This window comes from Artibeus jamaicensis, unplaced genomic scaffold (assembly GCF_021234435.1).
Source record: "Artibeus jamaicensis isolate MK-2021 breed Jamaican fruit bat unplaced genomic scaffold, CSHL_Jam_final contig_1803, whole genome shotgun sequence".
Classification (NCBI taxonomy): domain Eukaryota; kingdom Metazoa; phylum Chordata; class Mammalia; order Chiroptera; family Phyllostomidae; genus Artibeus; species Artibeus jamaicensis.
The window spans coordinates 224,939-246,608 of record NW_026521356.1 but is presented as its reverse complement, the minus strand read 5'-3'; the positions used below and the strand labels follow the sequence as shown (position 1 = coordinate 246,608).

The following is a 21,670-nucleotide window of genomic DNA, read 5'->3' as shown; positions in this document are numbered from 1 at the left end:
TGAAGCTTGCAGATTGAGATGTGGATGTGCTTTGGGTTCCCCTAAGTTGGTACCCAAGATCCCTGTCAGAGCTGCGCCTACCTATCATTTCAGAGACAAAGGGCCAGGGCGTGTCCAGGCCGGGCACAGCAGCCAGGGCCCCAGAGAGGGCCAGTCCCAGTGATCTGGCCCAGGCTGGCTGGAGCCCCTTCTCTGCCCACAGGAGCCCCCTGGTGCCAATGCTCTAGCAGAACCAGGCTCCAGATGGCCACTCAAGCCATGGGTGAGTAACCCCCATCCCTTAACCAGCAGCCCCCACCCCCCACACGAAAAAGACGTCACTATTTAATTAGCCATCTCAGATTAACCAAACTTGGCATTCGGCTCCTCTTGCCCTCATCTTTCCCAGCTCCGAATCAATGGCTTTGATATGCTAATTAGGGAGTAATTTAATTTCAAAAGGCCGCAATTAACAAGGGTGTTGTGGACATGCTGTAGTTAAGCGGAGTAATCTAATTTGCATTAGTAACAAGCAGGGACTAATTAGAAGCTTAATTAGACACTTAGATGGCTCTTATGTTTACTTTCTTAATGAGATGGAGTGGGATCTTTGGTTCTTTTTTTTTTTTCTTATTGTTAATTTTTCCTTTTGGTCATTGTACTAGGAGGGAGTATTGAGGGAGGCCACCTTGCTAGGGCCTGCTGGAAACTTTGGGGCTGGAGCCAGGAATAAGTGAACTGAGGGATGGTGGTGGTGGCCGTTCAGAATCCGGGGAAATGCCAGAGTGACCGCCCCCTGGGCTGCACTGAATCTGAGGGGTGGTGTTGGGAGGAGAGGGCTGGTTTGGGAGTCGGAAGAGCCTGGGTTTCAGTTTGGCTCAGCCTCTTAGCAGCCAGGTGGCCTTGTCAAGACATCTTCAAAGTGTGGTTTCTTCTTCATCTGTCGAAGTGAGTGCCAGGGTGTGCGGAGAAGAGAAGAGAGGAGAGAACAGGGTACGGGAAAGGACTGTCCGGGACTCTGTGAGTGGAATGGTCATTATCAGGAATAAAATGTATTCACAAGTTGTGTGCCCAGGCTTCACTTCCTCATGACTCAATTCAGAAGCCACCTCCTACAGGAAGCCTTCCCCAGAGCACTCCCATTTCCTCTAGGCACCCACTGCCCCCAGTGTCTACTTAACATAACATTTGTCAAGTTCATACGGTCTGTAGGGCAGAGAGGTTCTCGACCTTGGCTGCACTTGAAGTTTGGAATACTTGGAAAAGCTTTTTAAATTATCCACTCCTGGATCCCACTCCCCAGAGAGTCTAACTTAAATGAGCCAGGGTGGAGCCTGGGTATTTTTGTTAACGCTGTGTTTGCCAGTGTGTCTCTTTCTTCACCAAACTGTAAGGCCCTTCAAAGCAAGGGCTGTATTTTATGCACCTTTAGGTGCCCCCTACCCCAGGACTCCGTATCAGTTGCAGGCAAAGGCCCGCCACCCAGCCGCGTGCCTTGTGAACTCGTCCGCATCAGACAGGGTCTGTACTGTTGGGTTTCGAATGCCTTGTGCAGGATCTGAGAATCTTCTGGAGAAGGAGGAGAGAATGGAGGTAAATCTCTAAAAAGCTGAGTGGTTCGGATGTGGCACATTACCGAAGAGAGGGCAAAATTGGTCCAAGTTTTATGACATCAATTAGGGAACGAATGTATCAGGAGCCTTAAAATATGCACTTCTGCCTTTCAAATACATATGCTACGTAAATAGTCAGAAATGTGTGGTGTCTCCTGTTCGCACAAGGGTGTTCATCGCAGAGACATTCTAAAAAAGTACGTAACAGTCAGGGTGTCCAACTCTAGGGGATTGGCTGAATAAATTCTGGAACACGCAGCCCATCCGAGCAACTATGTGGCCACTAAAAACTGTTGCTTAAAATATTTGATGTCATGTGGAAATGGTTATGATAGTAAGTGGTGAGTGGAAAAATAGGAAAATTCAAACCATGTACAGATTATGACCCCAGTTTCACTTTTTAATGTTTATATGCCAAAAGAGTGAAAGTGGGCTGACTGGAAGGGGCGGGTCCGCTGGGCTGGCTCCCTGGGTGGTAGAATTATGGGTACTAATTATTTTTCTTTGTTTTTTTTTCCTTCAAACATTTCTACCAAGATGGCTTTTATTTTTATGATTAGAAAATGGTTATTTGCAACTTGGGAGAGAACCTGGAGCAGACAGCACAGGATGGGGCCCACCTTCCAAATCCGGTGTGTGGCGGCCTTTTGGAGAAGGCTGTCCTCACCCTGCCGGGTCCACTAAGCATTTCAGGCCTGACATTTTAGGGTAAGAAGAGGCCTTAGATGGTTCCTAGAGTCGGGGCAGGTAACTCCTAGGGTGTCGTTTAGCGAGAGTGTCAGGCAGAAGTGGCAGTAGAGAGAAACCTAGGATGCTAGCCTCCTACCCACACAAGGGACTAAGCTTCTGGAACTCAGGGAGACCCATCTTCCGGGAGAGACACACGGCTGGCCGACTCAGAGAGCCAAGTAGTCACACGGCCCATGACCCTGCTCTAGGTCAGGGTCCCACTTTGAGCTGTAGGCACATTCTAACCCTTGGGCCCTGCTTTACTTTCCTCGGGTGCTGAACCGAGGCCTGGGATCAGTTTTTAAGCTACAGCCCACTCAGTTGGGTTGTAGCAGGATCTTATGTGCCCCCATAATTATAGTTACTGCCCTTTCCTGAGCACCTTCACACAGTGTATTTTCTTCGATAGCACTGCACCCCTGAAAGGAAGGTTTATTGGTATCAGCCCCATATGACAAATAAGGAACCCAAGGCTCACACTGGTGACCTTACTGCTCAGTGCTCTCATTACAGAGGTCATAAGAGACCAGAGAAGGGACAGCAGGTAGAATGGCAAGTAAGTGGCTGGCCAGGGAAGGCCAAGGCGAAGACCAAGGGCAAGAGAGGGTGCTGCTCAAGCCCTCCTCTTACCTGGCAGCATGAAGCCAGTGGGCTTTTGGCGCCTGAGCTGAACTGGGGGGTCGGGGGTGGGGGAGGGTCCCTGGGCCTTTGGATGACAGATTGGGAAGCATCCTTTTGTCACTTGTAACACCAGTGCTTATAAGTCTGAAAAGACCTCTGCTTTATGTCCCTTGACACAAATAAGATCTGATCTCAGGATTGCTAGAAAGGAAGGAAAAGAGAAAGGAAATACGTGGTGGATCCATTCTCTGTTCCGTGTGGCACCCACGTGTATGCACTGGACGACTCTCCAACTGGTGACCTCTAGTGAGGAAGGGGCGTTTGCGCCGTTTCCCCCGCATTCAGCAGACACGGTGCCGGCACCTCCTTCCCCTCCGTTTCTACGTTCGAACGTTCTTTCCTCAAAAAGAAGGCCTGCCCTGCTCCCCTCCGTTTAAATTGGAGAGCCCCGTTTATTCCCTGTAATCACATTTGATAGAATTTATCTTATTTGAGCTTACTTATCACCTGCCCCCCAGCCCCCATGGGAACATAAGCTCCAGGTGAGCAGAGCCCGTGTTCTGTTCAGCTCTGCATACAGAGCCTGGCACACTGTAGGTGCTTAATTGTGGAACCAGTGAATGAATGAAGGGGGCACTGCTGGTGAAATATGCTCCTGGCCAGACACTGGAGGAGAGAGAAGAATGACTTCGTTCATGGCCCAAACCCTGCTAGTGGCTAAACTTTCAAGAAGACAAATGCCAGATTTACTCAGAAAAAAATGAAGGGGAGTGGGGATAGGACCTGCATCATTACCAGCTGCCCTCAAAGCATTTAGGACACTACTGCACTGGCTCCTTTGACTTTTGTAAGCCGGCCCAGGGCAGGGGTCACAGTTCCGTTTCCTGAAGATAGATCCTCAGGGACTGGCATACTCAGGCACTCAGTCCACGTTCACTGAGGGAGTGGCCTTGGAGGTGGGTCACCTGGTTTTGGCCACCAGGGAACTCGTAACACAAGTCCGTGCTCATCACTGGAGCCCTGTCCCTTTATGCATTGGGACAAGCAGCATCAGCATCACCTGGGAATGTTTTAGAAATGACAGTTCTCAGGCCCACTCCAGCGCTATTGGATCAGAAACCCCAGGCCCGGGGCCCAGCAGTCTGTGTTTTAACACGCCCTCCAACGTGATTCTGTGCGCTCAAGTTTGACATCTTCTAGCTTAAGGTTTTGGTCCATTTATTCTCCCTTCCTACCACCCCATGATATTTTAAGAATCTTAATCTGTCTTTTATGGCAGTCTGCTGCACAATCTTTTTTGGAAGTTGACAGGGGTATACATTATAAATAGCTACATCTAGTCCAATTTTCCCCCAATATCCACAGGAGAAAAGGGGGGGGGGTTACCTTGGTCCAAGTCACACAGCAAGTTGGTGATAAAGCTAGGGCTCGGTGCCAGATTTTCCAACTTTTAGTCTCAGGCTTTCAGCTAGTTCTACAGCTAGATTGTAGCTTTCTGGAGGGCTGGAAACATTGTCTCCTTAGTTCAACTCAAACCACCGCCATTACCAGATACAGGTTGCCTGTACTCACACCCTTACCCTCCACGCTTCCCAAAGAGCCGGGAATGCGCCCCCTCCAGCTGCGCGCACACACGTGCGCGCCCTCTAGGCTGGCGCCCGGGGAGCACGCTGGGGGTTGCCCCGCCCCTTCCTCCCCTCCCTCGCTCGCGGGTAAACTCCGGGCATCCATCAGTCTGTTAATTGCACTAATTAGAGATCGCGGAGGTGTTAATTGGAAAACCCTGGTATTGTGCCTGTTTGGGGAAGAAAACGTCAATAAAAATTAATTGATGAGTTGGCAGGGCGGGCGATGCGGGTTCGTGGCGAGGCGCAGGGTGTCGTGGCAAATGTTAAGGCTCAGATTAAGCGATTTTTAATTAAAAAGCTACGGTAATTAATACTCTCTTACACCATATGGGCCCGCGGAAAAGGCACAAAGGTTTCTCCGCGGGTAGGGCCCCCCATCCTTTTTCCCCTCTTCCAGAGCACCCTGGCCTTTGGGTCCTCCCTTTGGTCCTAAGGTAAGTAGAGCTCGTCACTTCCGGCCAGGGAGAGACTAGGCGGACCCAGACGAGTTCCGAGGAGTCCCTTACCTGCGCGCCTGCCCGCTGGGGTTCTTAGAAGGGCCAGAAGCCGCTGGGGAAGTGGGAGCCCCCAGCGGCCCACAGACTCCCCCAGAGCGGAAGAGGCGGCTGCGGCTTTGACCCAGCTTCCTTCCTTCCCCTCTGAAGGCCGAGGTGTCTGCAGGAGCTTCGGGGCCTGGCCCAAGGCTCTGAGATGCCCTGGCTCCCGGAGGGGGGGTACCCTGAGAGACGGGAGACTAGGACCTGCCTATGAGCGGGACCAGAGCCCCAGACAGAAATCCTAGATCTCCTAAAATAACTCTCCGGCAGTTGCTCCCCCGCGGCCCCAAAACGTAGGAGAGGGATCTGGGAAGGCTGAGGTGGGGGGTGAGGGCCTGAATTTATTGACTAAAAGACCTTCTAACTTCCCACCCCAGTATGTGCTGTAAAAAAAAATAGAACTACCCAGTGACTTGGGCAAAGGGCAGTGATTTGCCGAAGGTCCCACAGCTGGCCCTCGAAACCAGGTGGTCTGACTCCCGGATCTTCCTCCTCCTCTGTGGGTGTTCAGCTGCTCTCTGCTGAGGAAATGGGTGACTGGGGGAGGAGCATATGGAGTGAGGCGGAGGGCAGAGTGAAAGGAGGGAGTTCTGCCCCGCCCACCAGTCCCTAAGCAGGGAGCTCAAGTCTCCATTGGATGGAGCCCTTTGGGGAAAGAGACCGCAGCTGTGACTCAAGTGGACCCTCATTGGCTTCTTCCACCCACTAGAACACTGGCTTCATATCCACATGTCGGACCAGGGACTCTTACTCCTTCCTGGAGCTTCCAAGTCAGAAGACACTTCTCAAGACCACCTCTGGATGTAGAGATGGGGAAGTTGAGGCCCAGAGAAGGAGGAAGGCAAAATATTCCCAGCTGGTTGTGTCTGAGCTGGGCTGCTTTCTCTTCTAGCCAGGGTCCAGGTTCTCATGGACACCGGCTTCCTCCGCTACACCCCACGCCCTAGCAGTGGCAGGGCACTGATATCAAGGCCCACATCCAGCACCCCACCCCACCCCACCCCAACCCTGGCTGGCTGGGCCCCAGGCCCCCAGAGGCTGCTTACCCACAGTGCAGGGAACACCCCAGTGCTGTTGCCAACACCCTGTGGAGAGGTGAGCAGGAAGCATGAGGCCACTGGTGTGCTCATTCTCAGAGGGCAGGTGTCCCAGGGCAGAGGTGAGGTGCAGAGACCCCCTGGGAACACCAGCCCTGCAGGTTTCAGTGGGTACCGGTGGGCCTGCAGGAGGAGCATGGAAGGAGGTGATGTTCCCAGGAGGGGGCAGAGTGTGCCGCTTGGGAATTAATGCCATTCGTACACCCTGCGGAAATGACTTTTCAAATGCATATAATCTCAAGCATGCAAATGAGAGGCTTGCTTCACCCTGTTTAATATGAATGATCAGCCCTTGAATAGCTATTATTACACGCCACATCGCGGCAATTATGTTGTTCAATGGGTGTCGCTATGTACCCCCCAATAAAAAAAAAACAGGAAAGAAAGGGACACCTCTGTTTGCGTCCTCCTTTTTCTTCCTTTTTTCCAAACTTGCTGTCTGATCTACAGTTTTATGCTCTGTGTGTGTGTGTGTGTTGGAAGTGGGGGGGGCCCTCATTTTTACCCCAGGAAAGTAACTGCTGGATTCTCCTTCCTTTCTCCTGTGCACACACACCCCTGAGGCTTTGGTCTTTGTCCCCAGGGGCCCAGGAGTTCTCAGATCTCAGAGAAGCTAGACTTGGAATCAGGGCAGGCAGCTGCTCTCCACCCCCAGCAGGGCCAGTGTGGGGGGAGAGGGAGAGCAGAGTGGGCTCCTGCTGTCTTCCCATCCCCCTCATGTAGCTGGGGCCCAGGCTGGAGTGGGGGAAGGTGCTGTGTAAGCTGCTGGGAGGGATCAGGGTGGGTGGTTGGGGGAGGGGGGGCCGAAGCTGGGGCCGGAGCCCTGTGTTCTGGTGGGTGGAGGATGGCGCCCACCCCATCCATCATTTGGCAGCCACTGGCCCTCTGGCTGACATGGCCATTAAGGCTTGAGACTGAGCGCTCAATCTCTTCCAAACCGTCGCCCCCAACCTTACCCTCTCCCTCGCCCCGGGCCCAGCTCCTCAGAACCCAGGAGTAGGAATGGCATTTGGCTGGGGGGCCGGAGTGGGGCACAGGAAAAATGTACGCATGTAGGACATTCCAGCAGCACAGGTTCACAGAGGAAGCTGCACAGATCCACGGGGACAGAGAGACCTGGAGTCACAGAGGGAGAGGAGCCGTCAAGCAGTGATGTGGCCCACGTGTGAACTGGCGGGCTCCTTGTCTGTCCCATCCCCCAATGCTCTCACTTCAACTGGTGCTCCCGGCAGGGAGGAAACAGACCCAGGAGAGGGAGGGGAAAAGAGTTAGAGGTACAAGGAGAGAATTTGGAGGTAGGCGTGCTCTTGGGAGCTGCCACTCTGGGGAGGAACTAAGAACAATCTCTATCGGCACTTTCTCTAATCTGCTACTTGGAAGGCCTTCGGCTGCCTTTTGGGTCAAGGAGACCCCGTGGTTGTGGGGTCTGCTTAAAAGTAATCAGGAAGGGAGGGAAGAACACTGGCTGGTTTCCACAGCCCCAGGTAGCCGCTCGGTAGCTTCCATCCTTGATCTCTGTGTGAACTGGGCCACGTCTTTGACCTCTCTGAGTCTCAGGGTCTGTATTCTTACAAATAGGGCATGTGAAAAGGGGTTGATTGGAGCTTCCTCTGCTACGTGGTTTGTATGTGTTGTCTTATTTACTCCTTACAGGACTCCAGGAGGCTGGGATTTATTTACTTCCACAGACAAGGAAACTGGGTTTTAGGGAGTTTAAGACAAGTGTTGAAGATCAGTGGTGGTTACCAGCTGTGTCCTGTTTCACTGAAATCCTTGTGCCTGTCAAGGAACTTTGGGGGATAGTCAGAGACCTCCCAGACTTGGAGAGCAGCTCTGCGAGCTAAAGCCCGCCCCCCCAGCACACACTGTGTGCACAAGCCCCTGAAATAGTGGGACCTCCATAAGCTGTAGAAAGAAGCTCAGGCCTCCTCCTCCTCCCTACTATCCTTGACACTCCCAAATGTACCCTCTCTCTTCCTGGGGTTGTTTCGACTGCTTCTTGTGGGGCAGTTTGGGGTGGGAGGAGGAGGGTATAGGATTCAGGCCTTGACTCCTTTCCTCCATGAATTCCCAAACTCTGGGTCCTCAGCTTCCCCATCTGTCAAGGCAGGATGATGGTAACTCTCACAGTTCCTGTGATGAGGAATTTTCGTCCCTGTAGAGACAAAACAGGACTGAGTGTCTGCTTTGGGCCAGAGCCCAGCCTGCAGCCTGAGAATGGACGGTCAGAGAAGGGGGAGCACAGCTGCCGTCACTCCACAGCTCGGCCATGCTGAGTCTGGCTCCCAGGAGCTGCTGGGCCAGTGGCAGCCATTCTTGCTGTGGGACAAATACTGATTGGGGCGTCTGTGCCTTGGGAAAAGAGCCTCCATAAGGACTCTCCTGCCCTGGGGGAACTCCCCACCTATGAGAACAAACACAAAGGCCATTACAGGTGTTCTACCAACTGGTGAGGGGGTGGGGAGAGGAGGCCACAGCTATGTAGTGACTCCCACTGAACAGATCATCTGCTTTTAAGTCCTGCAGCACCCCCCCCCCCCGCCCCTCTCTTCCCCAGGGCTCTCAAGCCCTGGCCTGGGTGGAGAGGCCCAAACAGGTTTTGGGGAGGGGGAGCATAGGAATTGCTTCCCCCCTTGCTCTGCAGAGGTCTTCTGGAAGTCCAGTCAAGGAAAAGTCCAGGGTGGGGGTGTACCTTCAGTCTGGAGCTGCCTCTTACTGGGGCCTGGGGGAGCATGACACTGGGAGAGGCTGCACCCCAAGAAGAGTCCCAGAAGTAGCCCCCAGGAAGTTGAAGAGGAGGAGGGCATGCCCCAGGACCAGGGTGGGGACGTTAGGTGGTGGTGTTGGGGGCGGGGGTTGTTGAGGGGCATCAGTTGCTACCCTGGGTAGAACCAGCCCTGCCCGTTTATTTTGGAGCCTCAGCCCCTCCCCCCCGTCTCTCCTCCCCCTCCAGGTCCCGCTAGAGCGACATGATGGTGGAATCCGCCTCGGAGACAATCAGGTCAGCTCCGTCTGGTCAGAACGGTGTGGGCAGCCTCTCGGGGCAGGCCGATGGCAGTGGCAGCGGCAGCGGGGCCGGGGCTGCGGGCACTGCTGGAGGCGGTGCGGGCAGGGACGCGGCAGCAGGAGCAGACAGCAACGGCGAGATGAGCCCCGCGGATCTGCTGCACTTCCAGCAGCAACAGGTAGGAGCGGGCGCCCCACTTTGGGGGAGGGGCACACCGGGCCACTTCTCACTCCATTCTGGCCACCTGGAGCCCCTGCTCAGGGCGAAGCAGCTTCACTTGAACAGTCTGGAGAAGGTCCAGCCTCCAGGGACTTCCTCTGAGCCCTCCCATTCTGGTGGCCCCCTTAACACAGGGTTAGAGCTGCACTTTCAAGAGAAAGAAGTGGGACTCGGGGGCCTGAGATCATGGAGCTTAGAACAGTCTCAGAAATTGCCCACCAGCACAGACAGACTGGGGAAGCAGTCCTGAGGGTGTGCATGTTGAATGGGCAGGCACCGGGGCTCCCCTGCGTACTGGCCAAGTTAATGAGGGTGGGGAAGGGTCCTCATTTTAGAAGTATGTTAACCGGGGGAAGGGGGTGAGCTGCGCACATGGTGGGTATCTCCACTTTATTTGTATTGTAAAACATCCCCATCCCCAACCCCATCTCTGCCTGGGCTCCCGACCCAAGCTGTGCAGAGATTAAACTTCCAGCCACTAGAGGCCAAAGCAGCTGGGGAAAGGCCAAGAATCAGAGGCAAACCCAGGCCTCCATTTTTAGGGCTCAGACTGGGAACCCCTGTCTGCATCCACTTTCTCTCTTCCCCTCCACCGTTCCCACCCTGAACTGCAGAGTTCAGGAGTTCAAAACCAGCTTTTTTGCAGATCAAGAGGCCCTAGGGTGGGGAGCCTGGTTGGGCGATGACAGAACAGGGGCCCCAGGTCCCAGCCCCACCCGGGAGACAGGGAGAATCGTGCTTGACGAGTTCAGGAGAACCGGCCCAGCCAGCCTGGCTTTGAGCGTCTGCTTCTTTTATTTGACTCCCTGCTGGTGGAATCACTGCTGGTAGCACTGGCCCTTGGGGGCTCTGTCAGAAATGAGGAAAGCCCAGGTCCTGCCCACCCCTGCCTTGTGTGCAGAGAGATGTGTGTACTTAGCCCTCACGTTGTCTCCCAGGGTCACTCTGGGGCTCCTCCCCTACGCCATAGCCCCTGAGGGGCCCTTTCCCACCACATTCCTTGGAGCCTGAGGTCAGACTGCAAGCAGCATGGTCGGAAGCTGGGCACCCTGCACTGAGCTGGCCAGCCAGCAGTCACACAGGAATGGAACAGCCCTGAGCTGGGTTCTAGCCTGCCCCTTAGAGTGACCTTGGCCGGCCACTGGGCCTCCCTGAGCCTTGCCCTTCTTGTTGCCTCGAGTACAGGGTTGTTAGGATCAGGTGCAGTTTGGGTGTGAAACCTGTATACACATGGGCTGTGGATATGAACAGAGCTAAGAGCTTTAAAAATCACTTCCTCTTACAATCAGCGAAGCTTGAGTGGAAAGGGCCCATCTCTCTTCCTTAAGGAGATGGTCCTCGGGAGTTTTCTGGCATCTCTCAAGCCTTCCTGAGCAGGATCTCTGGGGGAGAGACGCACAGCATCTGTGCCATCTACTGGGGACAGAAGGTCAAAGGGCAAAATTCTACCTCTTATCAAAATAATAACAAACCACACCCTGCCAGAAGGCTCCAAGGCCACCCCTTTTGTATGGCCAGCTTCCCCTCCCACACTTCTGTGCAGACAGAGCAGTGAAACGTTTCGAGTCGGGGGTGGGCAGGAAAAATACTGAAACTGGGAATGTCTTAAAAGTTCAAGTGAAGAGCGAGCCGATATCTGGGTGACTGGGGAGATTTGTGGGGGGGGGGGTGCGGAACTGTCTGTACCGATCGGGTTTCTCCATTCTGCGCTGCACACATGCCATGTTTTACCATCTATTCCACGTTCCAGTTACTCCTGTTTGTTTTGGGGAATATCCCAAAGTCCTGGAAAATCCTGTATCTGTTTCACAAATAAACTGGGGTGGAGATGTGGAGGCAGGCAGAGGGCTGTTTTATCCATTCGGGCTCACTATGGGCGTAGTGCCCGGGGCCAAGGAAAATATTTGAGACTTAAAAAAAGGTTTTGTTGGCTCCAAACTGTGAAAAGAGCCCTGCGAAATTAAAAATACAAAATTTTCAATTAAAATGAAATGAGTCTGGAGGCCATCCTTCCACCCCCCAATATACAAGTGAGGTTTTGGGGAGGCTTCAGGGGCAACACTTCCTGCCCCTCTCTGCCCCCCAACGAATGTTGCGGGCTGTTTGCTGACATGACCATAGGAAACACAGCCTGGTCTGATGGGTCCCTTCTCCCCTCAACCCCAGCCAGGAAGGCCTCCAAGGACAAACAGACAAGCATCTTGTGCCCGTGGATGCTTTGGGTCTTTCACATACGTTGCGTCACTTAACTGTCTAGGAGTTTGATTGCTCCCATTTCACAGATGAGGGGGTATCGGGGGTGGCTCTGACTTGTCCAGGTGTCATGGCAAAGGCTGCAGCTAGACCTCAGATCCTGGTTCAGGGTTCAGCACGGCCTCCTTTCTGCTCCTGCCACTCACACAGTCCCCTTTAGGAAACGGAGGGAGCAGGGCCTGCAACATAGTAGGTGCTAAATAAATGTCTGTTGATGCGTAAATGAGAGCACGCCATTCCCAACCTAAAAGGGCTCTGAAGACAGACAAACAGCAGCAACACTGTCGCCCAACACTGTCAACTGCCCTGAGTAGCCACTCCAGAGGAAGGAGGTTGGGGGCGGGGTCTGTGGCGGCACACGGGGCCCTCCCCCTCTGTCCTTCTGTCTTTTGGTCCCTGTCCCTCTGCTTTGGGTAAACAAGCCCTGGAAATGCAAGCTTGGCCTGTGGGAGTAATGAGTTGACAGAGGAGAGAGAGATAAACAGGGCGAGTCAGAAGTCAGACTGGTGACAGGACTTCAGGCCGAAACAAACAGTGCTGAAGAGGGCAGCCACGTCACTTTGGAGCAGGAGCAGGCGCCGTTTCCATGCAACAGCAGGCTGGAGCTTGTTTAAACAGAGGCTGGGGCGGGGTTGGGGGGCACGCGCTCGGCTGCCAGGCCCCTCTGGTGGAGAAAGGGTCCCTAGCTGGCTGCCCTGTTGGGGTAATCAACGCCCCAGCTTCCTGCTGCCCCCTCCCAACACCCTTGTTGGGGCTGGGTTGTGAGAGGACGGGCAGGAGGGAGGGCCTCAGCCCCCCCTTTTTGTAACCCCCCTGGTTTACTCTGCCTCCCAGCCACGCCACGTCCACTCTCCCTGGTCTTTCACGTAGTCTCAAGTCTCACCCTCTCACGGAGAATACCCCGCAAAAAACAGGTGGGGAATTTGGTAGGCCTTGGTGCAGGGGTTCATCAGCAGACACACATCGAAGCTTAGTCTTTGCCAGGGACCATGCTGGCCAGCCGGAGTTGGGGATTCTCCGGCTGCTGTTAAAAAGAGCACCCCCAAGCCCCGCAGTCACACCAGCTGGCCAGCAGTCCCCATCCTCACCAGTGCAAAGCCCTTCCTCCTTGCCTTCCCCTCATAGTTCCCCCCGATGGCTTTTTTTCTTTGAAGGTTGCCCTTGCCTTTTATTTTAATCTGATTTCATCTGTATGAAAATGTCCCCAGTGTTTGGAGGTTTCCTCAGGGATTGCACAAGTACCCACTGGGCTCTCTGTTAGGGGGCAGTGAGAGCTGGGAGAAGTGTGTGCCGGCTTCGGGGAGGTGCAGGGCCTGTGGAGGTCTTGAGGGCCAGACTGGGTGCTCTGGCCACGGAGAGCTGGACTTGGGGCTCGGAGGGCTCAGCGGGCCCAGTGGGGACGGCAGAGCCACTGGCTGGCGGGGCTGCTGCACTGAAAGGCGTCCTGGGCCTCCAGAGCTGCACTCCTATTGTCCTCAGGTTGTGCGGGTGACAGGTCATCGAGGGTCACAGGGGGGTTGCCTAGCCTCTGGGAACTCCCACTGCAGTTGCTGTGGCAACTGGGGCCAAATCCCACCCTGTGCACATCCTGTGAGGAGATTCAAAAGGGTTGGGGTGGGGGGCAAGGAGGGGCATCTGCACTTCCCCCCCTCCAAAGAGATGGGGGTGGTTTAGGGAACTGGGTGAGGGGGGGAAGAAGAATGGATTTTTGTTTTCCTCCTCCATCTGGCTCTCTTCTGCCCAAGCTATTTAGGGGGATGGGGCGGAAGGGGAGGCTTCAGGGGCGAATTAGCACCCCCCCACCTCACACACACAGTCTACAGTTACCTTTAGTTTTAGGTCTGGGGCCCGTGTTTCAGTCTGTGGGACTCCCTCCCTTGTGCCCCAGATTCTGCTCTTCCACATGTAGTCCTACACCTTCTGTCCTTTTCTTTCCCTCCCACGGAATGTGCCCCTTCCCCAGGAGGTGCTGGGGGCCTGGTGGGAACGTGGGGCCAGGCCCCCCAGAGGGGAGACTTGGCAGTGCAGCCCCCCCTGCAGCTGCAGGGGTGGGGGCCGAGAAAGGTTCCTGCCTGCCTGGCCTGGGGATGGAGGCCAGGTGAGTGGGGGTGCTGAGTTGTGAGAGGACCAGTAGGAGGGAGGGCCTTAGCCCCCTTTTTGTCCCCGCCCTGGTTTACTCTCTCTCAGTCCAAGGAAAAGGGGAGTTTCCCCAGGAGGGAGCTCTAGGAAGAAGGCAGGGGGAGGTTGAAGAGAGAGCCCAAGGCTGGGGAAGGGGTTCCCAGGCCTCTGCTTTTTGGGGACCAGAGAGTAATCAGCCCACTCTACCACCCTTTTGATATGGAATTTTAAGACCTCTGAGTTTCCTCTCCTCCCTAAGCCCCCTTTTATGCCAGAGATGTTGTCCTTCCTGATCAGGAGTCTGAAGACTGGGGAAAGGGAGGGTTGAATGTTTCCTTTTCTGAGGAAGAGGGATTGAAGTGGGGAGGGCCGCACCCCAGGGCCCCGCGGTCCCAGGGTGAGTTAGTGTGTCTCCTAGGGGAGCACCTTTATTCTGAGAAGGGAATCGCCTGGCCCAGCAACCCCCACTCTAAATCCTACCTCTGCAGAAGCGGCCAGTGTAAGGGTAGTGGCTGGGCTCATGGTGGCAGTGGCTGGGCTCACAGTGGCGCTGCACCCAGATCTCAAGACCCACTTCCTGTGAGCCCACAGATAAGGGCCACCCACTTGTCTGGGAGGTAGAGAGCAGCCAGGGGGCGACATAGGGGAGTGCAGGGATGCACCCCACCACCATTGCCCTCAATGTTCCAGTGTCTTCTGACACCCAGACTCAGTGACTCTGGATACCCCAGAGTCTCACAGGCCTGGCCTCTCCCAGCACCCCTCCCCCACCCGGCTGGTCTTGGCCCCAGGGGGCTGGGCCGAGCCCCACCCAGCACCCTGGGCACTGAGCCCACAGGGTCCGAGAGCAGTGGCCATGGGGGCCTCTCTGAGGCCAGCCTTTCCCCTCTCAGTGTTGTTGGGCTCATTGGTCCATTCCAGTGATGTTCAACCCTTTTCAGCTCGTGGCACACATAATCTAATTACTAAAATTCTGCAGTACAACAAAAAATATATTTAATGTTTTGCTGATCTAACAAAAAATAGGTATGATTCTGTTCACACCAGATGGCTATTGTTGCATTGGCCGTTGTCATTTATTTATTTGACAGTCTAAGGGGAAGGAGATCAGTGCCCCTGACTGAATACTCAGGTGTTGTATGTTTAAAAATTCCTGTGGCACACCGGTGTGCCACAGCACATGGTTGAAAGTCACCGGTCTCTTGACTTGAAGCAGGCGGAGGCCCGTTCCTTGCAGAGAGGAGGCCCTGCCGGGCAGGGAGGGGCCCTGAAATCAGGCGGCTCACCCAGGCCGAGCGGCTCACCCAGGCCGAGCGGCTCCCACCACGTGGGCCCGGCTGTATCTGCGAGTTGCTGGTTTTCATTTTAATGGTTCTAATTTGAGAATGCACCGATGTCATTTTTATGAGGTTGGTGTAAAAAAAATTTACAGCCTTTTCCAAAAAGCTTTTTTCCCCCAAGGGAAAAAGGTGTAGAATCACTTCAGGGGTTTTATGGTCTCCACTCCCCACCCCGTTTGCCCCTCCTCCGTGTAATTTCATTTTTATGTCTCTTTGCTGGAGGACAAAGCCTGGCAGGTGTAGCACCTGGATCTCCCACGGTCAGTGCCCTTCGTGGTTGGGACCGCTGACCTCTGACCTTCCTCCCTGTGCCCCTTTCCTCTCCTCTGGTTCTCTCTACTCTCTCTTCCCTGGTGGATGGCGAGATGTTTTTTTGTGTAACTCAAATCAACAAGTGATTATTAGGCACCTACTGTTTACCATCTGCAGGTTAGGAAGTTCTACCACATCCTTAATTCCTTATATTTGTTTGCTTAAAATCCTGCAGAAATTTTTCCTCAAGTATAGAATGAAATAAAAAAACCATTGTCCCTGAATAATCTGGCCCCTGCTCACTTCTGGGACTTTCTCTCAGGCCACTCAGCCTGGCCACACTGACCGCGCATGGGCTGCCTCCAAGCTTATTCTACCCCAGGGCTCTTGCACCAGCTCTTCCCTCCGCTGTGCACTCTCTCTCCTGGCAGAGTTGCCTCCTCTTTCTCTCAGACAGGCCTTCGCTGGCTGGGACACCCCACACAGGCAGCCAGCTGTGGAACGCTTACCATCTGATAGCTGGCTTGCCTCTGTTTTCGTGTCTGTCTCACCCCACGAGAACGTGAGCCTCATTACAGCAAATACACTGAGTCAGCGGTGTCTAGGGCCAGGCCGGAGCCCTGCGGGGCCTCAGAAGTGCTTGCTGAATTACTGATAAAATGAAGAGAAAGTCACACCGTGGCTCAGGGAGTACGGGCACTGGGCTTTCCTGGGTGTGCTCTTCAGCTTTGCGATGGGACAACACCTCCAAACACCTTCCTAGTGCCCCTGCCCCTAAATCTAGCCAGCACCCAGTTGAAGTGATCAAGACAGTTTAGATCTATTTACTTATTTGTTTGTTTGTTTGTTTATTTATTTATTTATTTCCGAGGGGGAGGAAGAAAAAAGGGAAAGAAACATTGACGTGTGAGAGATACATGGTTGCCTCTTGCATGTCCCTGCCCCACGCCCCCAACCGGGGACCCGGCCCACAACCCAGGCATGTGTCCCCACTGGGAATTGAACCTGTGACCTTTAGTCTCACAGGCTGGCACTCAATCCACTGAGCCACACCAGCCAGGGCTTGACGGTTTATATCCCAGTTTTGCCCAAGTTAGCTAGGTGCAGACAAAAGGAGTTTGGAGCTCGTCTATTTTGGCTTCCCACTACCACAGTCCAAATTAAACCAGAATCTGCTCGGGAATCCTCCATCCCTTCTGTCGAGCTCCTGGCTGAAGGGCCCCATGTCAGCCCCAGGGGACTCAGGGTCTGTTTCTGCCACCGAGTGACTTTGGGCATGCCACTGCCCCTCTGGACACCCATTGGGTCATCTGTAAAGTGAACTACATCAGCGCTTCGTAAACCTTTTTGCTTGAGAACCACAGTGAGAGATCCATTTTACTTGGAGTTCTGGCACACACAATGACATGAAACAGCCCTAATGCTCACCCAGTAACTCTAAGTTTTAAAAAATCTGTGTATGTATATTTTTTCCTATTTTTGACCCACTAAATTAACATCATGACCCACCATTGGGTTGTGACCAGCAGTTGGGAACACATGACACTGGATTCCCTCTAACACTTCAGCTCACCAGGTCATGGTCTGTGTGATTCTGCTTCTCCATTTGCAGAGCTCAGTCCTTCAGGCTAGTCTCCCCAGGCTCCAGCCACATCCCCGCCCTCCACATCCACATCCTTACACGGAGTAAAACCAGGACCCCAGCTCAGAGTTGGACTGGTGCAGCCTAGTAAACAGCCCTGCACCTGGGTTCCGAGGAGAGGATACCTGCCCCCCCCCCCAATCCTCAGAGGCAGAGATGAGGGGGTGGTCTCCTGCTGGAGATGACGGACCCTCAGGTCTCAAGACTTTTTATTTTCCTGGCAGCTCCCTGTTGCCCTCAGAGCTCTAGCTTGATTCCCCTCCATCCTAGCGGCCCTCCCTGGATGCCATCCGTCATAAGCCATTTGTTCCTAATTGTGGAGATTCTGCTAATGACTTCTGAACGGGCGACGGTGGGGGGAGGAGAGATCAGCTTCATTAGCAAGAGACCGAGACCAAGTTCTTAGGCTTGAGAGGGACTGGAGGGTGGGTGTAGGCTGGAAGAGGGTTGGGTTAGCAAGTCCTTCTGGGTGGGACGGGGCAGATGACCGGGAGCTGCCTGGGAAGGCAAGACCTAAATTAAGTGACAGTAGTTAGTGTCCATTCAAGACCCTCTTGGTGGCAGGCACTGTGCTGAGTATTCCACGCACATTGTCTCATACATTCTTCACAACAACTCTGTGCGCTAACTACAGGGCTATTTCTATTTTGCAGAGGAAGAAGCTGGGGCTAAGAGAGGTCAAGACTTACCCAAGGGCATACAGTGTGTGGTAGGGCCGGGATCTGGGTCCAGATCTCTGACCAGGGTCCTTCCACTGAGCAGACCCGTCCTGCCTCCCTTAGAGGAGGACCAGGCCTCACTTTCAAAATCACAGAGCCAGGCATTTGGGTTCCACTCCAACGGGGTGGAGGGAGGAGAAAAAGGACGTTCAAGAAGCCAAATGGCTCCCAGTTTCTGCCGTAAGCCCCCCCTTCCTCCTTCCCAGGTTTTCCATAATGTTTTCTCCCTTGTGTGGGATTCTAAATGCCTTTGCCCCCCCAGAGAAGGGAAACTGAGCCCACCTTTCTCCTAGAGATTCCTTTCTTGGTCTTCTCTCCCCATCTCAACCAGCTTCACCTCCCCTTCACCCAGGTGGCTAAAACATTACGCTGGCTGGAGGAGGGGCCAGAGTCACAGGCCTCACCAGACTGCCCAGGACATCCCAGTGGCCCCTCTGGGGTGAGTGGGGCTGGGCACCAAGAGGTGTTTGGATTCTGCCTCCTGGCTGTCAGACCTTTGGCTTCATATTCCTTACCTGTGCAGTGGAGACACTGATACCTGCCCTGCCCAGCTCAGGGTTGTGAAGCTTCAGCTAAATGTTTGTAGAAGTGCTTTGAGAACCGCCAGGCCCTCTCCAGATGCTGGCTCCCAAACTGTCAGCCTGTGCCTGCCTCCCACGCTCAGCCAGGACTGACTTCTCCCGTGTCTGCTGTGTGTTGGTAGCTGGGATTACAGACACATTTGACATCTGTGTTTCAAGGAAGGTACAACCCAGTTGGCATCGTCAGAGAAAGTGGGTCTGGATCTGTCAGGCTGGGGGGTGGGACTTCATTTCCCTCATTTCTGGGAGGCAGGCCAGCCAGTGAGCTATTGGACCCAGTACCAGCAGCCTGTGGAGGTGGACAAGGACTCTGTGCACTAGAGTGGTGGACCTGACTTGGTGAGGCTCAGCGAAATCTCAGTCCTACGTGATCTGCTGGGCGACCATCTGAGGCAGGGCCCCCCGGCTGGAGGTGGGACGGGCAGTGAGGGCAGTGGCAGGAGCAGAGAGTAGAGCGGCACTAAGCTGCTGGTGACGCGCCCAGGCAATCCAAGGAGGGCAGCTTGGGTCCTGAGCCCAGGGCCTGCCCGTTACGCCGCCCCTGACACCTGCAGGGTGATTTTTAGGTGGTACCCAAAGCACCCTAAATTGGGTCAGGGCAAATCACACAAAATTACCTGTGCAGTTCGTCATTGCCTCGCCATCTGCACGCACAGGGCCTGTGCGTCATGGGCAGCTAGGAACCCGGGTGAGCGAAGGAAGGAAAGGATGGATCAGCCTCTCCCACTGCTGCCTCCAGAGTTGTCTCTGGAGTGGGAATATACGCAGCCCCCTCACTCTGGAGAGTGAACTCTGCCCTGGGAATGGTTAGGTCCCCCAGCCTGCTGGGCCAGTTTACTCCTCTGTGGTGTGTGCAGGTCGCTGTGCCTGGAACACCCCCAGGACCCCGTCAGTGCTGCCACTCCCCGGGAGGCCTCCCCAGACTTCCCCGGGCAGAGGAGGCCCCACCCCGGGCCCTGTACCCGTGCCCACCTCCACTCCAGCCTCTGATAGGCAGCTGTCGTCTGAGCACCCAGGCTGTGAGCCTGGAGCAGGGCAGGGCGTGTGCTGTTTCTCCGTGTCCTCGGCATTTAGTCCTCGGCACTTAGCACGGTCCCTGGCACACAGCAGGCACTCAGTGTGAAGAAAGACCGAGTAGGGATGAGTGAGAAGTCCGAGAAGGGGACAGCCTTGGCCGGGCCTGGGTCTTAGCCGGCTGTTTGATTAGCATGAAGGGGAGGCCCACTGGGGCAGGGGGAGGGCAGCAGCCAACGGTGTGGGAAGGAACGGGAATGAGCGGCCTGTCACAGAGACATCTCCCAGGAATGAGACTGCAAGCCCAGGTCATTTTTTCCTGTGAGTCTTGTAATTTCGTGCTCCGGGAGACCACAAATAAGTGAGTTAGTGGGGAGTAAATCCAACTCCCCAGCCACTCCCCCCACCAAGAGACTGCATGGGGCTCCCCCCAAATGCCCCTGGAAACCCCCCTGCTGCCCACCTCTCCCCACCAGGGGCGGGTGCTTCCTGTCCCTGCACTGACCGGTGTTCCCCTCCTGCTTGCCTGCACCGAGCAGCTCTGAGCCATTCTCCCCCACCTTGACCCCTGACCCTGCGCCCTCCTCCACCTTTGGAGGGCAGAGAGCACTTGTCCAGCCTGCATCATCAGGTCTCGAGGGGGGTCACTGAAATTAGCGAGGCAGACAGAAGCAGGGGCTCCTCTCTGATCATCCCCGGCCGCCGCCCTGTCTCTCCCCACCCTGCGCACACCCCGTTTCCACAGCCTCTGGGAGCCTTTCGACCCAGGAAGGTCAGGCTTACACTTTCTGAAGGGCATCTTGGAAAGAAACCCTGGTCCTGGTGTGAGGTCCAGGGGAAGAGGTGGGCCTAAGGAGCACGCCTGTCTGAACCTCAGCTTTGCTGGGGGCTGTGTTCCCATGGACACGCCAGTGTGTGTGTAGATGCCATCCTAAGGAAAACTGGATTTCAGCGGCGTGGGGGGGAGGCTCAGCTGCTCGAAGGGGGCTGCGTATATACTCGCCCGGCATGCCCAGGGCGCCCCGGAAGTGCTTGCCGAGGGGCCAGTGTGGGTGAGTGCGTCCCGATTCGCCTTACAGGGTCTTGTCTGCTGGCGCACGTGGTGGGTTCGGAGAGTAGAAGTCCACGTGAGGACAGACAGGAGTGTGTGTGGACAGAGGTGGTCGTGTGTCACTGAACAGGTGCCCTGGGCACTGCTCTGTGTTGGGAGAGGCTGAAGGAGGTGAGGGAGAGAACCAAGGGAGATTCACGAGAAGGGAAAGGACAGACGCTTTGCCAATGCCAACAAAGTGAAAGCATCGGGCCTTTAATTCCTCTAGTATCTCGCAGATGGGTAGTGTCCTAGTTTTGAAGATCAGGAGACCGAAACAGAAATGGAACAACTTGTCCAAGGTCACACCGCCGGCAATCGCACTGGGATTCAAACCCAGGCTTGCCTGTTGCCAGGGCCCCAAGTCTGAGGCCTGGGCACGGCTGCTCTGGCGTTCTAGGTCTCCGAGAAACCTGGAGGCAGGCGGGTTTTGTGTTCCTGGACTGTGGGTTGGGGACAGATGCCCACATCCCTCGCCTCTGAGCCCCCACTGACCCAGGAGTGGGGGGCTGCAGGGCCCAGCTGACCTTACAAAGAACTTCCAGCCTCCCTGACCCCTCGCTCTTTTACCTGACCTCTCACAGTGCGTCCACCCACGTCCCAGGCCCACTGTCTGGCCTGAGCTGCTCCTCCTGCAAATGAAGTACACTTCCCACTCCTGAGTGTCTGCTGACCGGAGTCCATTCCCATCACCCTGGCCTCCAAGAGCCGACCACTGACCGCTGCAGTCCGTGTTTCTCATGGGTACTTCACACACCCCTGTCAGGACCTGACTGGACTCCCCCAGTGCCAGGAGGCCCTGTGCCTCAACCCGCTGGCCTCAGAAAGCGCCCCCTGTGCACGGACTTTGAGCCTCCATCCACAGCCCCCTGCCATTGTGCTCTGACTCCGAGTGAGTGCTGCCCCCTCAGCCCCTGGACCCGCCAGGCAGCAGGCCGTGCAGCCAGGGTCGCCAGGCTCCAGTCCCAGCTCTGACATCCCCTGACTGTGTGATCTTGGGCAAGGTACTTAACCTGGAGACTGTTTCCTCATCTTCATTGTAGGGCTGCTAATACCTGCCTCACGGGAGAGAATTAGATGAGAACCCTGCCTGTGAAGGGGAACAGTTTGCCACCCCAAAATATGTGGCTTTAGGGTGTCGATTATTTTAGGCTGGTTAATTTTAAGAAAGAGCAGACCTGGGAGAAGCTCTGAGAACCAAGTAGAAGGTACCCTTTGGATAGGACGTTTAT

At 54.9% G+C, this 21,670-nt stretch overlaps 1 protein-coding gene across 10 annotated transcripts in view; it reads left to right on the top strand.

Moving 5' to 3' along the window:
- FOXP4 (forkhead box P4) overlaps nt 1-21,670 on the top strand; it is a 51,446-nt gene that overhangs the window by 8,304 nt on the left and 21,472 nt on the right. For 2 of the 10 annotated variants that reach the window (XM_037155149.2, XM_037155156.2), the window contains exons 1-2: nt 214-262; nt 9,157-9,388. In XM_037155149.2, the coding sequence (XP_037011044.2) occupies nt 9,173-9,388 (216 nt within the window). In that variant the 5' untranslated portion in view covers nt 214-262; nt 9,157-9,172. Of the gene's footprint in view, nt 1-213; nt 263-9,156; nt 9,389-21,670 lie in introns of those variants that run through there. The other 8 variants (XM_053670963.1, XM_053670967.1, XM_053670983.1 and 5 more) reach the window with 6 other exon arrangements.